This window comes from Poecilia reticulata, linkage group LG1 (genome assembly GCF_000633615.1).
Source record: "Poecilia reticulata strain Guanapo linkage group LG1, Guppy_female_1.0+MT, whole genome shotgun sequence".
Taxonomy (NCBI): domain Eukaryota; kingdom Metazoa; phylum Chordata; class Actinopteri; order Cyprinodontiformes; family Poeciliidae; genus Poecilia; species Poecilia reticulata.
Genome location: NC_024331.1, coordinates 33,118,149 through 33,132,512, shown reverse-complemented (window position 1 = coordinate 33,132,512; position 14,364 = coordinate 33,118,149). Strand labels below are relative to the sequence as shown.

The following is a 14,364-nucleotide window of genomic DNA, read 5'->3' as shown; positions in this document are numbered from 1 at the left end:
AGTAATGGTGAGCAGTTCATGCTTCTCTGAATGTTTTTACATGAGGACCGTTTTATTTAAAAGCTGCTGCTCTGAGGCGATAGAACTCATGTCGGCCGTATTATCTGCCTCGGCAGTTTACTGCAGTGTTGGTCACCATTGTTTTCATCCCGCCGGGCGCTAAGGGCAGCGAAGCATTGAAGGAGCTACATGACTCCGTTAGCTCACTGCAGATGAAGCACCTGCAGCTGTTTTACGTGGCTCCGGGGGACTTTAACCACGTGAAACTGGTTAAAGTTTCCCGTTTCACGCAGAGGGTCCAGTTTTATCCAGTGCTGATAAAACTGGACCCTCTGCCCAGTTTTATCAGCACTCAGTCAGTATTCTGGACTGAGTGCACACCAACATTCAACAGAGCCCTTCCTCGTCCCCATCTTGGGGGAACTCCTACATCCGTCTGCTCTTCCTGGATTTCTCCTCAGTCTTCAACGCCATCATCTCACAGACCCTGGAGCAGAAGTTCTCCTCTCTTGGACTGAGTTCTACACTAGGGAACTGGATTCTGGACTTCCTGGCCAACAGACTGTGAGGATCCACAACACGTCTCCTCCTCCATCACCCTCAGCTCTGGCTCCCTGCAGGGCTGCGTGCTGAGCCCCCTCCTCTTCGCTCTGCTCAGGAAGACACCCCAGCTGTCATATAGTGAAGTTTTCTGACGACACAGCAGTAGTGAGACACATCATGAACAGTGATGAGTCCATATACAGAGAGGAGGTGGAACACCTGGTGCAGAGAAAATAACCTCTGCATCAGCGTGAAGAAGACCAAGGAGGTGGATTTCAGAAGGGATGAGGATCCTCTTCAGCCCCTGAACATGGGAGGAGCAGCTGTGGTCTCCAGCTAATCCTGGGTGTGCATATATCCAGTGACCTCACCTGGAGTACTATCACCTCCTGTCTGGTCAGGAAGGCCCACCAGCATCTCTTCTTCCTCAGGAAGCTGCAGAGAGCTGGACTAGGGAGCTCAGTCCTGGGGAGCTTCTATCGCTGTGTGGTGGAGAGCATTCTCTGCTCCTGCATCACCGTGAGAGGACGGCTCTGCACAGAGGGCTGTGGGAGCAGCCTTCCCTCCACCTCAGACCTCTGCACAGAGCAGCCTTCCCTCCACCTCAGACCTCTGCACAGCACGATGCAGGAGGAAGGCGCTCCTCCTCATGAAGGACTCCACCCATCCTGCACACAGGCTGTTCCAGCTGCTCCCGTCAGGCTGGAGGCTGAGGAGCAACCAGAGCAAAACCACCAGGCTGAGGAACAGTTTCTTCCCTTCAGCCGTCAGGCTGCTGAACTCAAGCTGCTCCAAATGCAGCTTCACCTCATAGTCTTTAATTTACCTCACTTAATTTACTTTATGTTCATTTGTTTATTTTATTTATTTATTTTGTGTATAGTGGATTTCTTTATGTGGGACCTGAGTACAAATTTCGTACCACAAACTTAAAGGTGGTATGACAATAAAAAATCCTTGAATCCTCCGTCGGAACCCAAAGTTGGGTCCTCGGCGCCGCAACAGGATCAATTACAAACACATGTTATACATTTATCAATATAGGCATATTGCATATCCACGTAAAGGGAAAAAGCTCTTCTAAATGATAGGAACGATATTTTCTACCTCAACAACACCCAGACGCAATTAGACACTAACGAGGCTAACGAGGCACACCCGGTAAAAACGCAACAATAAAAGAGCAAGGAGGCCCGATACACAAAAACTATCTATCAGAGTAAAGCATAAATCCTTTATATACAGAACAGAAACCGCTAAAGAAAGAGTGTAAAGAAAATGGACGGAGTTACTGAATTACAGTCATATGTTAAGTATAATTTAAATGCTTATTATTATTTACTGAATGTAACTTGATTGTACATAATTACAAAAAGGTAATGTGAAAAATAATTAAATTCAAAGCTTTATTTATGATTTATTTTGACAAAAGGGAAGAGAGAGGAAGTCTTTTATTTTGAAGAATGCTTAACAGGATCTAGTTTTGTCTTTTGCCACTATCTAGCCTTCTGTTGATTTCGGTTGCTTGGTTACGAACAGCCGTTGCCGTTATGCACCTATTGTACTGCTCAATAAAAATGTTTTACAGAAAATGTTCAGCAAATACATCTGAGCCTCCGTTCTAATCGCTCTTTAGCCATTTCCCGAATCAGAAGCTACAACCGGAAGCCAACTTCAGCTCCGATCCAGACAGTCAGGAACGGCGCCGCAGCTAGAGAACCAAACTGACGTTTCCTTCTGTGCAGCCCCGTTCTGTATAGGATCCTGCTCAGAGTAGCTATTAATGGTTTTAACCACAGTGCAAAGCAGCATCCATATCCGTGTAGACCAAACATGAAGGGAAACCTGACCAATTCATGTCAGCCACTGTANACAGAAAATGTTCAGCAAATACATCTGAGCCTCCGTTCTAATCGCTCTTTAGCCATTTCCCGAATCAGAAGCTACAACCGGAAGCCAACTTCAGCTCCGATCCAGACAGTCAGGAACGGCGCCGCAGCTAGAGAACCAAACTGACGTTTCCTTCTATGCAGCCCCGTTCTGTGTAGGATCAGAGTAGCTATTAATGGTTTTAACCACAGTGCAAAGCAGCATCCATATCCGTGTAGACCAAACATGAAGGGAAACCTGACCAATTCATGTCAGCCACTGTAAAAGCCTAGCATAATATCGCCACTTCCTGGACATAGAATTATCACGTTTATACAAGATACGTAACACGTTTATACAAGATACGTAACACGTTTATACAAGATACGTAACACGTTTATACAAGATACGTAACACGTTTTAACAAGATAGTATCACGTTTTAACGTGATAGCGCTCGAATTTTTTTTTCTTGCATGATAGCAATGCGCTTCCGTACGTTTCTCAGCAACAAAATACAGCCCATCTTTATTTACTGAAGATTTTACATGTCCAAAAACACAGGAATCTAATGTTTCGTTTGTTTGGTAGTTTGGAAGCTCATTCCCTCTCACATAATCGGAAAAGTCGGGGAATGGCGGCGCTTTGACATTTCTCTGACATTCGGAAAAATATGGTTTACAAATTTTAGCATAACTCCGGTTATACTTGGCCTATTAACACAATTTAAAAACTGGTGTGTAGTTTATAATGTGCACTTTAAGCTCAAGTTGAAAGTGAGACTGAGGGAGGCGGAGTCTTGCTGCTCCGCCGTAACAAACTAGACGTTAAAAAGAGCTATAAGGCTATGGACCCCTATGGTTTAACGGATCGATACTCRCGGATGAAAAATCGATACTTTCCGAGGGCGATTTTAGAGGGCGGAAAATATCAATATATATCGCTGAATCGATTTATTTATACAGCCCTAATAATAATCCTGGGCCTCATGCATAAAGCAGCGTGCGCACCAAAAAATGTGTGGCGCCATATTTTACGCACAAGTCGGCATGTATAAAAATTTACTTTGCGTCAAAGTTTGCTGGCGTGAAAATGTGCGGCAGCCACGCAAACTTTTTCTGTGAACAATATCAAACTACAAAGCGTCAAAACTCATAAATACACTGAAACCTGACGACTTTCAGTGTTTTTTAGACCAAGAAGCATCAAACCCGATGTTTTTTTCATGGTTTTATTTTTTTATTGCTTAAAAGTAAACAATGAAACTGAACCGCATTTATCCTCAGACAATAAAGTAACACGAACTCAAGTAACACCAACGTCAGGGTGAATTCAGGTGGAGGCGAAAACACCCTATGTTTCCTGAATAATGTGTAGTTGCGCCACTGAGTCCGCAGTGTTGGATTGTTTGTCTTGGTGTTTGTGAGGCCAACACATTTTTTCCCATTTATTTTGTTTTGTTTTCGGGTCACTTCCTAAAAACCTTATTTATATAAAAATAAATTTTGCTAATTGATTTTATGCTGGCTGTTTATGCATTTCTGCGGGGGGAGTCTAACACTAGCAGCAGGAGGAAAGTTGCGTTACTGGTTTCCATGACGGATTATGAATATTTTGGGATTTTAACCATCTTGCATCAGGATTTTCCATTTTATCTGAGCATTGGACTTCTGGCTCCTCCCACCAAAGTGTTTGTCATTATGTGCATGGTAACCAGGTGAAAGCGTCACATAATGAACTATTGGATGTGCCAGTGCTGCAGAATCAAACTCTTTAGTGATTTTAGCACTTTTATGTTAATAACTCGTAGAAACTAGAGCGTTTCCCTCCGAGGCTGAGGAAATGTCAGACCTTCATGAAGGTGGAGCTGCAGGTAACACCGGAGCTGCTTTCACTTTCACTTTGCTGCTCAGACGGTTCTGTTCGGTTCTGTAAAGTCCGATTCCGGATCATCGGGACGTTCTAACAGAGTCTCTGCTGAACGGAGGTGAGTGAAACTTTTTACATCCGTCTTTGTTTCCTCACCCAAACTTTCTGTTCGGTTTCTGCTGAGTTCAAACTTCCACGCAGGTTTGTTTGGTGTGGAAATGCTGAAGTGTTTCAGATTATTGTTGATGGGATAACAGAAGGATGGTGGCATAAATTATGTGTATTAGTCCTTAATTGTGCCATAAATCAAATGTTAGCAGATGTTTGTTTACAGATCAGCAGCAGTACTTTCCTCTGATTGGCTTTTTGGTTTTTCTAACTGGTTGACATTTCCTGCAGAGATGTGATCTAATGGGGAGGAATTTAAACAAAACGACTCGACATGTTTATAGTTTCATAACACATAATTAATAATGTGTTTATGTTTTATCTGGACTCTTTACTGAGGTCAGAACAAAATGTTCCCTCTGTGAAACGTTAATAAAACTGAAGCACCAAAGCGAACGGTTTCTGAAATGAACCCAAACCTTCCACTGATTTGGCCTGTAAGAAGTTTTCACACCTTTAGACGTTTCACCTTTTTAATATTTTTACAAATCAATCATAATAAAACATTTCTTTTAACAAAAACCCTTTAATGTCGGGGTGAAAGCTGATTTCTAAAAACACAAATCTGTATCATAAATGAAGTGATTTCCCCCGTCAGTCAGTCAGTCTTCAGGATTTGCCGACCGGCAGCGAGTCGGTTTGGATCCGTCAGTCAGTCAGTCTTCAGGATTTGCCGACCGGCAGCGAGTCGGTTGGATCCGTCAGTCAGTCAGTCTTCAGGATTTGCCCCCTGGCTGCCGTCGGTTTGGATCCGTCAGTCAGTCAGTCTTCAGGATTTGCCGATTGGCAGCGAGTCGGTTTGGATCCGTCAGTCAGTCAGTCTTCAGGATTTGCCCCCTGGCTGCCGTCGGTTTGGATCCGTCAGTCAGGCTGCTCATCTGTTCGCTGCAGTTTTTCTGCTAAACTCTTCCAGCTCTGTCAGGTTCTGTCAAGAGCTCTGAACTTTGACTGGACTGTGTTTTACTGCTGTAATTTGACCTTGTAGATCTTTACCAAGCCGCTGCAGAGAAGCATGGTGTGTTTTTGGTGATGAGTGTTTGGTGTCCACCAATCACAGCGTCTTGTCTGATGGTCAGAAAACGTCCATCCGCTGACCATGGAGTCTCTTCTCACATGCCTCTTGACTTGATGTGAGTTTTCTCATCACCTCTCTCCCATAATGGTTCCTTCAGCATCGTCATGGTAACCTGGTGACCTCTAGTCTCCTCCTTCACGGTCACTCAGGTTGTGGCCGGATGTAGCCAGCTTTACGGTCTGCTCCTTTAATGTGTCGATGATTTAACTGAACTCCAGTCTGTTTGGTTTCTGTTGGTCCTGACTGGCTCCCTGTGCAGGTCTGGGTTCTCTCTGGGTACTCCAGGTTCCTGTTGTCTTCTGAAGACATGCCAGGTTAATTAGACACAGCTAGCTGCCCTCAGGCAGATGCTGTCAGTCCTGTGTGTCTCTGTGTTGCTGGACTGGTGACCTCTCAGAGGTCTGACCAGCTGTGCTGTTGGGTTTCAAACATCTCACCTTCTTGCCTCAGGTCCCGGCGCGCAGGCATGTCCACGGCCAGCTGTCTCCTATCTGAGGACCAGTTTCGGTGCTTCATCTGTCGGAATGTCTTCACGGATCCGGTCAGCACACCATGCGGCCACAACTTCTGCAAGAACTGCGTCACAGAAAACGTGTGTGATGATGTCCCGTTTCAGTGTCCAGTGTGTGAAAAGATGTTCTTCCCAAGGCCGGAGCTGGAGGTCAACACTCTGATCGCTGAGCTGCTCGATGAGTTCAGAAGGTCAGCTCTGCGCCAGAACGCAGAGGCAGAAACTCCTGGTCCAGTTGGCGGCAATCCCTTCACTAAAAACAGAAAGATTGGCATATTATGTGGCTTGGTTCTCTTATTTATTTTATCCTCCCAAGTCAATCACAGCCCTCCTCTGACAGAGGAAACCGGAGGGAATGCAAAGGGAATCATGGAGGACATTTGGTCCGGTAGTCCAGCAAAGAGATGCCAGAATCTGACCTCTGGACGGAAGCGGACTGCGGTGGGTCCGCTCTCTGTCGCTCAGCTGGAGCAGATCTTCACCGAGGTGATGAAGAAGGAAACTCCCAGGCTGCTGATCCGAGCCGAGCTGATGAGAGCAAAACGCTACGCCGTGGATGTGACTCTTGATCCGGATACCGTTCATCCCAAACTCATCCTGTCGGATGATGGGAAACAAGTGAGCTGCTGCAACCCAACGGGGAATCTCCCGCATGACCCAAACAGGTTTAGGTTTTTTAAATTTGTTTTAGGAGAGCAGAGCTTCTCCTCCGGCAGGTTTTACTTCGAGGTCCAGGTGAAAGGAAAGACTAACTGGACCATCGGTGTGGCCAAGGAGTCCGTCTCTCGGACACATCCCGTCAGACTGATTCCTCTGTCTGGTTTCTGGTCCCTAACTGTGAGGAATCAAAACGAGTTCTTTGGTCTGTCTTCCCCTCCCGTCCCATTATCTCTGGAGTCTGGTCTGGAGAAGGTGGGGGTGTTTGTGGATTATGAAGAGGGTCTGGTCTTCTTTTATGATGTAGATGCTGCTGCTCTGATCTTCTCCTTCACTGGCTGCTTCTTCACCGAGAGACTCCACCCACTATTTGGTCCAGGTCATAACAACGATGGGACAAACGGGGCCCCTCTGATCATCACACCGGTCTCCGTTGTCCCTCAGTAACAACCTGATAATCCATCTGCTTCCTTTCTCCTGGTTCTCCAAATGCTTTTTGTCTTTGATGATCCACTTCAAGCCTTTCACTCAGGTCAGTTTCTACCATCCACTTCAAAAGACTTACTGAAATGTATCATTTTAGCGTGAAGCTATATATACCGCTCAGTATTCACGTATTTTCATGTGGAACATAACTAACTTATTGGTGGAAAACATGCGTACAGTGGAAACTAATGATAATCATAAACATGAGTTCCACAAACAGCTGTGCTATAGATGCTAATGCTAAAGTGCTACTATCCTCCTTGTGTTGCCCTCCACAGGAACAAATTTACCTAAAACCCATCATAATGGTTGCGCTCCTGGAAGTATTTCTTTGGAACAGATCTTTCGCTCATGGTTACATCTTTGTTCATGTAAGTGTTGGATTATTCTGTATTTGTTTGTTCAGTTGTTGTTTACTTGCCATTTGCTCAATAAAGCTTTAAGTTAAAAAAGAGAGAATGAGAAATTTTGTTAAACTAAAAGTTTACAAAACAGCCAATTAAATAAATGCTTTAGAATTTATCCATAAATATGAATTTAGGGGAATCATGTGACGTCACAATAAAAAGAAATAGGTTAACCACAGGGAATAAAACGTGTGCGGATACTAATACAAACAAGTGGTTTGAAATAAATTGTTTGTATTAGTATACGCACAAGGATGTCTTGTATGTATTTTGTTTGTAAAAGTCCACGGGGTAAAATATCTGGGTCACAACCCGAACTTACAAAAAGAGACACAGGTGTGACAGGAGTGGGCGGCAGGTCACGGTGCGAGGAGACGCTGAACGGGAATGCTTGACCCACGGCTGAAGGAACAAAAAGGACCTCTGGATGTAAAATAAATGCCACAAGGGGCGAAGTCCGGACCGGATACCTGGAGAGACCTGGGCGAAGGACGCTCCAGGCCGCCCGGGAATATAATCGCCGACTCGGTGGATAGCAGCGGTGGTGAATGTGCGGTAAAAGATGGTTTGGATGCAGATCTCCAAGGTATATATTCAGAAAAACACATTGTCCATTCAACACTAACTCACTCCCCTATAAAGATTGATGACGTAAGTGTTTGTTCGGCGCTCCCTGGTGGTCTAGTGGTTAGGATTCGGCGCTCTCACCGCCGCGGCCCGGGTTCGATTCCCGGTCAGGGAACAATTGTTTTCTCGTCGGTGGATCATTTTGTCTAAGTGGTGAGGAAATCATCGAAGTTCCTTTAGCCATTTTCAAACTTTCTTCTTAACCCTCCTTAAAACGAGCAGCATTGTTAAACAAATTCATCCATTGTTTTGTGCTTTAAAATGTTTTTCTTTCCGGCACTTTTCCATGAAAATTTTGTTGTGCTTCATTTTAAGACATAGACGGTGTAATGTCATTCAGTTGTACATTTAAAACGAACAAATTGAAAGAAATGTCGTAGCAAGGCTCCAATAATGAGAAATAAATAAGCAATAATAAAGTATATAGCAAAACCAGACTGACTGAAACGCGAGTAACTTCAGGCACAGCCTGCCTGCTGCAGTCGTTTTCTCAACAAGTTACAAAATAAATGCCTCCTTCGAGCCGGATTCGAACCAGCGACCTAAGGATAACTGGCTTATGCCCCTACAGTCCTCCGCTCTACCAACTGAGCTATCGAAGGTAGCTTGCTAGCTTTAGCCCACAGTGACCCATTTCACAGGGCGACTCAGTCCTCAGTTCAGCCTCTTTCATCATTCTGTTTAGTTTTACTTTTATTTCACGGCATCGATAGATGACAGGACACAGACGTTTAAATTTCATTCATTCTTTATTTTTCTTCTTGTATTAATCATTCATACTCCAGCAATTATTTATGCCATATTTACACTTTTTTGTTTTTGTTTTAACACGTTTTCATGCTTTCAAATCAGCACCCATGATCCCGTCTCTCCTTCCACTACACGATGCCACCGTGGGCCGACAGTAATCCACACATTTACTGGTGATGAGAGTTCAGAGTGGGGATGAGACATGATGGTGGTTTAGACAAACAAAAAAAATAAACCGCTGTCTGAGCCAGAGAACAGGAAAAACATTTATGACAAAATGGAGGTGATTCTGGAAAAGTTTTTAAAACCAAGTTTAAATGCTTCCAGCGTCACGACAGCATGAATACACAGCTGCAGCTTCCAGTTAGAAAAACGTGTTTACAAGCCGCACTCAGATAAAAGTCTACCATGAAATTCCTTTTCCAAAGAAAAGATGCAAATCAGCTTCATTTCTGTACACAGAGAACAAAAGACGACGTATTTAATAATACTGTCTTCGTAAACAAAAGGTAACATAAAAAACAGGATAATTAATACAAGATAAATGTACAAAATAAGAAAAAAGGCAATTTATTCTATAATAGTGTCAATAAAATGCTACTAAAAGCAAATATGCAGCTAAACAATGTAATAAAGACGTTAAGAGTGGAGGGAGTACCATCATTAGGACAACCAGCATCAGGCAGAAGATGAAGATGATGATACCCAAATATAACCCGGGATTCTTCTGACCCGGTCACTAACAGAACCTCACAGGTTCCAACAGCTGGGATAAAAAGTGCATCTACAAGTGTTCTCATTGGTCGAGCTTAAAACATGGCAGCCAATCAGAAGCAGCACACTATCTGTTGATACAAAGAGTCTGAATTTCTATCGTACCTTTTTTGATCTGATGAACAGGTAAATATTTTATCCTCACCAAGATACAATTAAAAGCTTCACACTTGTTCAGTTGCCAAATAAGGTCAGAATTTATAGAAAAATGTCGGAACATCTTTAGTTTACTTTTTGTAATGGAGAAAAGCAGCTAGTGGATGAAAATATACTTTAAATTTCTGTAGTAAACAATCAAACATGACACGAGTGAAGTTCTGACATTGAATGCTAACAGAACCATTTGGACCCTCCTAACCTGGCTGTGAACGCAACGCCAGGTTCACCTCAACAGGACGAAGCATTCAGTGACAGTCAGGACAAAACAGCGAGCGTCGTACCGACTGATGTGACGAAGAACAATAAAAACATAAACGTAGTTGCGACCCGGAGGCTCGGTTCTTCCGGATCTTCACAGAACAATCATGAACATGGCGCTGCAGGATGAGTCAGTGAAGAATGAAGTGGTGAGGAAACGGTGAGGACCGCTTTGCTCCAGCCGCCCACCAGAGGGCGCCACCTCACCACAGCTTAAACAAAGCCAGCCCGTCTGTTGGTCCCTCTAGCACCTGAACGTACCACACAAGTTATTTCACTCTACTGCTACCTAACTACATTCATACACCTTCTCTCTCTTCCTCCTCAACCTTCCCTCCTCTTCCTCCCTCTCTCCTCTTCTTCCTCCATCTTCTTCCTTCCAGTTTTTGCTGCTTTTTACCAACTTTTTTATTCGTTCATTCAGTAAAGTTAACTTGTTCCTGTTCTAGATGTTAGTACCATTCATTCTCACTCTTGTTTAGTACCTAGACCCACAAGCTTCGTCTTCCTCCTCCTCTTCCTCCCCTCAACTACTCGTTTGATGCGCTGGTTTAAAAAATTTGGAGAAACTTGCATTGAAAGGCTAAGCCAGCGTTATAGTCTGAACAACTCGGTCGCTGTCCTCCTCATCTCCTCCTAAGTGCTGGCAGAGAGTCTTCCTCCTCTTCCTCACTTCTCTACCAGTGCATCTTCCTCTGTGATGCCCTGAGCTCGGAGCTCCTCTAACACGTTGTCCAGGTGACCCGGGTCGGGGAATCCGTGGCCCGTCAGGTTGGACCCGAACTCTGTCTTGTGGTGGACCTGAAAGGGAAGAATGACATCCCGCTGTTAGCGTGGTTAGCATGGTTAGCTCGGAGGTTTGAGCGGACTCGGCCGGCACCTCGTTCCAGATGACGGTGTCGGATTCTCCCGTGGTGCTGGACGTTCCGACGGAGAAGATGAGCCGGCGGTCCCACGCTACCAGCAGCAGCCTCAGAACCTGCAGACGGGTCGGAGAGAAGCCGCGTCAGCAGAACCGCCGTTAGTTAGCGCCTCGTTCTGCAATCTGGAGATTCTTTGATTCTTCCGTCTTTCTGCTGTTTGGTTGTTAATTTGCTGCTGTGTTTGGATCATGGTTCTGTTGACCCACATTTAACATTTAATGAAATACTTTATTCGTTCCAAAGGGAAACTAAATGTTGTTGGAAGTCATCCGAGTTTCTCTGCAGTCAGTCTTACAGCCCCTCTGAAGAGGCCTCTGACTGAAGACTGTCGCTAACAGCTAACAGCTAACAGCTCAGTATCCAGGCAGCAGAACAGATGTTCCACAGCAACATGTCCTGGATGACATCATCAGCTGTTAGCTAGCTCCGCTAATCCGCCTCCTTTCCTTCTGCTGCTCCTCTTTAAATCTCTTTCTGGCCGTTTGGTTTGAAACGTTAGAGTAGGGGATGATCTTTCTTTTCTCTGCTAATCAGCAGCTTTGTTCCCATGGTAACGCATCATAAGCACCAGTGTAAATAAATGTTGTTACCTTGCGCCCCTTCTCGCTGTCTGGGAGGTAGCAGTGTCGCGGGAAGCCTCTGGCAGTGAAGGGCTTCCCCGGGTTGGGGTGCTCTGGTCCCTGGAGGAAAAGCTTCCTGTTAGTGTCCGACGGCAGCGCGTCAGCAAGCGGAGTGCGCCGCGGGTCGGTACCTGAATCCCTGGCGGTATGTTGTAGATGATGCGGACGCTCTTGCAGTCGGGGTGACCCGGTAAGGAGTGGGGGATGACGTGGTACTCCATCTTCCCGGCTGGCTGGTTGCCAGTCTTCACGCCGTAGATGGTCTTACAGGTGGGACACTGGAGGCTGAGACAGGAAGTCGGGTTATTTTCCCGCTCAGAGACCTGAGGCCTGGTTCTGGGCCTGGTTCTGGACCAGGTACTGGACCGACCTGCCGTCCTTGTTCCCGTTGTTGTACATCGCCACCAGACACTGGAAGTGGTACTGGTGTCCGCACTGGGTGAGGCGACCCACCGACTCTGCCTTGGAGACGGGTCCGACGCCCGGACCCTTGTACCCGGACGGGCCCCCAAGTGGCTCCATGCAGATGGTGCAGTCCTGGAAGAGACCCACAGAACCAACGTTAGTCTGCAGTATCTTCACAGACTCATCAGCAGTGACGGCCACAGGCAGGACTCACCTCCTCTGGAGGACTTTTGACTTTCTGCAGGTATTTCTTCACAACCTCCTCTGGAGTTTTACCTGCAGAAACACACGAAACGAAGAGGGAAAGTTTAAATCAAGCTTTTCTACAGATTTCACATAAAAGATTTGAAAAGATTGATGTTTCAACAGAAATGTCAGCACAGCTCACTAAATCACAGTATCATCAATAAATTATTTAACTTTACTAATTTAATTCCATGAAACCTCCGTTTAGGCTCTTTACACACAGACGGTTTCATATCAGTGAGCAATGCTGAATATTTTTAACATCAGACTCGTACTGATACTTCTAACAAAATATTTAAAAAACATCATATTCGTGTATATTTTTCCTAAATGAACAAACTGAAAAAAAAATTATCATTCCAGAGAAAACTGACACTAAATCTTTTTGGGGGAAGAGTTGAGAAACTACAATACAAAAATAAATCAAAATTAAGAGGGAATCTGAAACTGAAGAATGGCTTTTACCACAATATTATCCATCTGATTCTGATATCAACTTGATATTGATATTATTGATCTGCCTACTTTTATATTAGATTGATTATATACACGTTTTTCTGTTCATTTCCATGATTACGACTTTCAGCTAAAGAAACCTGCAAATTTTCTAACGGTTTTCCTTCCACTCAATTTTCCATTGAAATGCCTAGTTTCCACCAGAAAGTTCAGATGATGACAGAAAACATTTGAAGCACAAGATGATGATGATGATGATGATGATGATGATGATGATGATGATGATGATGATGATGATGATGATGAAAACGACGATCTGAGCAGCGGTTGCCAGGTTGGAGCTTGATGAAAACGACGATCTGAGCAGCGGTTGCCAGGTTGGAGCTTACCTTTGCGGACCTGCTTCTTGGTGGTCTTCCTGCAGGAGTGGTTGAAGCCCGGTACCGGCTTGATGTCGCTCTTGCTGACGGGTGGTGGATGCAGCACCAGCTTGGGCGGCCGGGTCAGGCACACGGGCAGCGCCGCGGCGCTCATCAGGATCCCGGTGATCCCTGGAACAGAGAGCAGAGCGGATGATGGAATCCGGCCCTCGGCTCGCTCTGCGATCCGATGAGACCGGCTGCTGGTTCTTACCGGCCAGCGCGGGGTGGACCGGGCTGGACCCGTTCAGGTTCTTCACCGGGACGGTGGGAACGCTGCGGGAGAAAACACACGGCGGTTAGTGAGGAGCATTCCCACTGCTCCCAGGCTGGTGGAGTCCAGAGGAAACTCACAGACAAACCCTGATGACCGTCATTCCCAGCATCTAAAACCCGGTTCAACAGGCGGCGAGCCAGAAACAGACCGGGTCACCCGGACCGATCACCATGGAAACAGAGCTGCTCAGTCCTCTGATGAGAGCGACTTCCAGAGGCGTTTTCAGAGCTAATCCTGGGAGTTTCCATCGGCTCAGAGACGGACGTCAGCCAGAGGATTACCTGATCCGTTAGCAACACCGTCATCATCCTCAGAGAGCGGCCAGAGCGCACGTAGCACACAGACACGCTGTGGATCACTGTGTGGATCACCCTGTAGATCACTGCACAGATCACTCCACAACCTACTCCACAGATCTACAGGGTGAAAGGAGTGAAGTGTGTTGGTTCAGATCTGGACTCCAGGCTACTGGACCGGGTCAAGCTGCTGCTGTGCAGCGTTCAATGTTGAAACCAAACGGTGCGTTCAATGTTCCTGTGAAACCAAACGGTGGTGCGTTCAATGTTCTTGTAGATGCTCCGTTTATCTCTCATTCCCTCTGTGCTTCATATGCACATAATAAAGGACGTTCAGAAGGAGACGGACATGAATGGACCCTAGACCGATCCAAATCCGCTGCCCAGGCACACACATGCTCACACACACACCTCTCTCTCTCTCTCTCTCTCAGTTCACACTCCTCCTCCTCCTCCTCCCAGGTGCTGCTGCTCCGATTCCCTGGAGTCCAGATGGACATCAACTGGACTCCTTTAGGCACCAGACAGTAACACGCCCGCACACACACACGCACGCACACACACACACAC

The 14,364-nt window shown here is 45.7% G+C and overlaps 2 protein-coding genes and 2 non-coding genes across 10 annotated transcripts in view; 2 read left to right on the top strand and 2 right to left on the bottom strand.

Annotated features, from left to right (window-relative positions):
• The first annotated feature begins 3,997 nt into the window (after window positions 1-3,997).
• On the top strand, window positions 3,998-7,613 carry LOC103472373 (E3 ubiquitin-protein ligase TRIM21-like). 4 transcript variants are annotated; one of them, XR_534847.1, is made up of 3 exons: window positions 5,326-5,578; window positions 5,974-7,223; window positions 7,456-7,613. XR_534847.1 is itself a non-coding variant. In XM_008421998.2 (3 exons), the coding sequence occupies exons 1-3, from the start codon at window positions 5,478-5,480 to the stop codon at window positions 7,136-7,138; spliced, it is 1,191 nt and encodes a 396-aa protein (XP_008420220.1). In that variant the 5' UTR covers window positions 5,326-5,477; the 3' UTR covers window positions 7,139-7,224. The 4 variants fall into 4 exon arrangements, 3 of the variants coding, with proteins under 3 accessions (XP_008420228.1, XP_008420220.1, XP_008420207.1); XM_008421998.2 differs by lacking the exon at window positions 7,456-7,613 and having other exon boundaries at window positions 5,974-6,064; window positions 6,140-7,224; XM_008422006.2 differs by lacking the exons at window positions 5,326-5,578; window positions 7,456-7,613 and adding an exon at window positions 3,998-4,398 and having other exon boundaries at window positions 5,974-7,224.
• Window positions 7,614-8,254: 641 nt separating this feature from the next.
• Window positions 8,255-8,326, top strand: trnae-cuc (transfer RNA glutamic acid (anticodon CUC)). Its single transcript has one exon. It is a non-coding gene; the product is annotated as a tRNA-Glu (tRNA).
• Window positions 8,327-8,725: 399 nt separating this feature from the next.
• trnay-gua (transfer RNA tyrosine (anticodon GUA)) lies at window positions 8,726-8,813 on the bottom strand. Its single transcript is given in 2 exon segments — window positions 8,726-8,761; window positions 8,777-8,813. It is a non-coding gene; the product is annotated as a tRNA-Tyr (tRNA).
• Window positions 8,814-8,941: 128 nt separating this feature from the next.
• LOC103472394 (E3 ubiquitin-protein ligase DTX1) overlaps window positions 8,942-14,364 on the bottom strand; it is a 27,925-nt gene continuing 22,502 nt past the window's right edge. For all 4 annotated transcript variants that reach the window (XM_008422019.2, XM_008422026.2, XM_008422040.2 and 1 more), the window contains exons 5-12: window positions 13,436-13,497; window positions 13,192-13,353; window positions 12,315-12,376; window positions 12,066-12,232; window positions 11,827-11,980; window positions 11,666-11,755; window positions 11,033-11,131; window positions 8,942-10,953 (exon numbers count right to left, since the gene is read on the bottom strand). In XM_008422019.2, coding sequence (XP_008420241.1) covers window positions 10,822-10,953; window positions 11,033-11,131; window positions 11,666-11,755; window positions 11,827-11,980; window positions 12,066-12,232; window positions 12,315-12,376; window positions 13,192-13,353; window positions 13,436-13,497 — 928 coding nt within the window. In that variant the 3' untranslated portion in view covers window positions 8,942-10,821. The remainder of the gene's footprint in view (window positions 10,954-11,032; window positions 11,132-11,665; window positions 11,756-11,826; window positions 11,981-12,065; window positions 12,233-12,314; window positions 12,377-13,191; window positions 13,354-13,435; window positions 13,498-14,364) is intronic.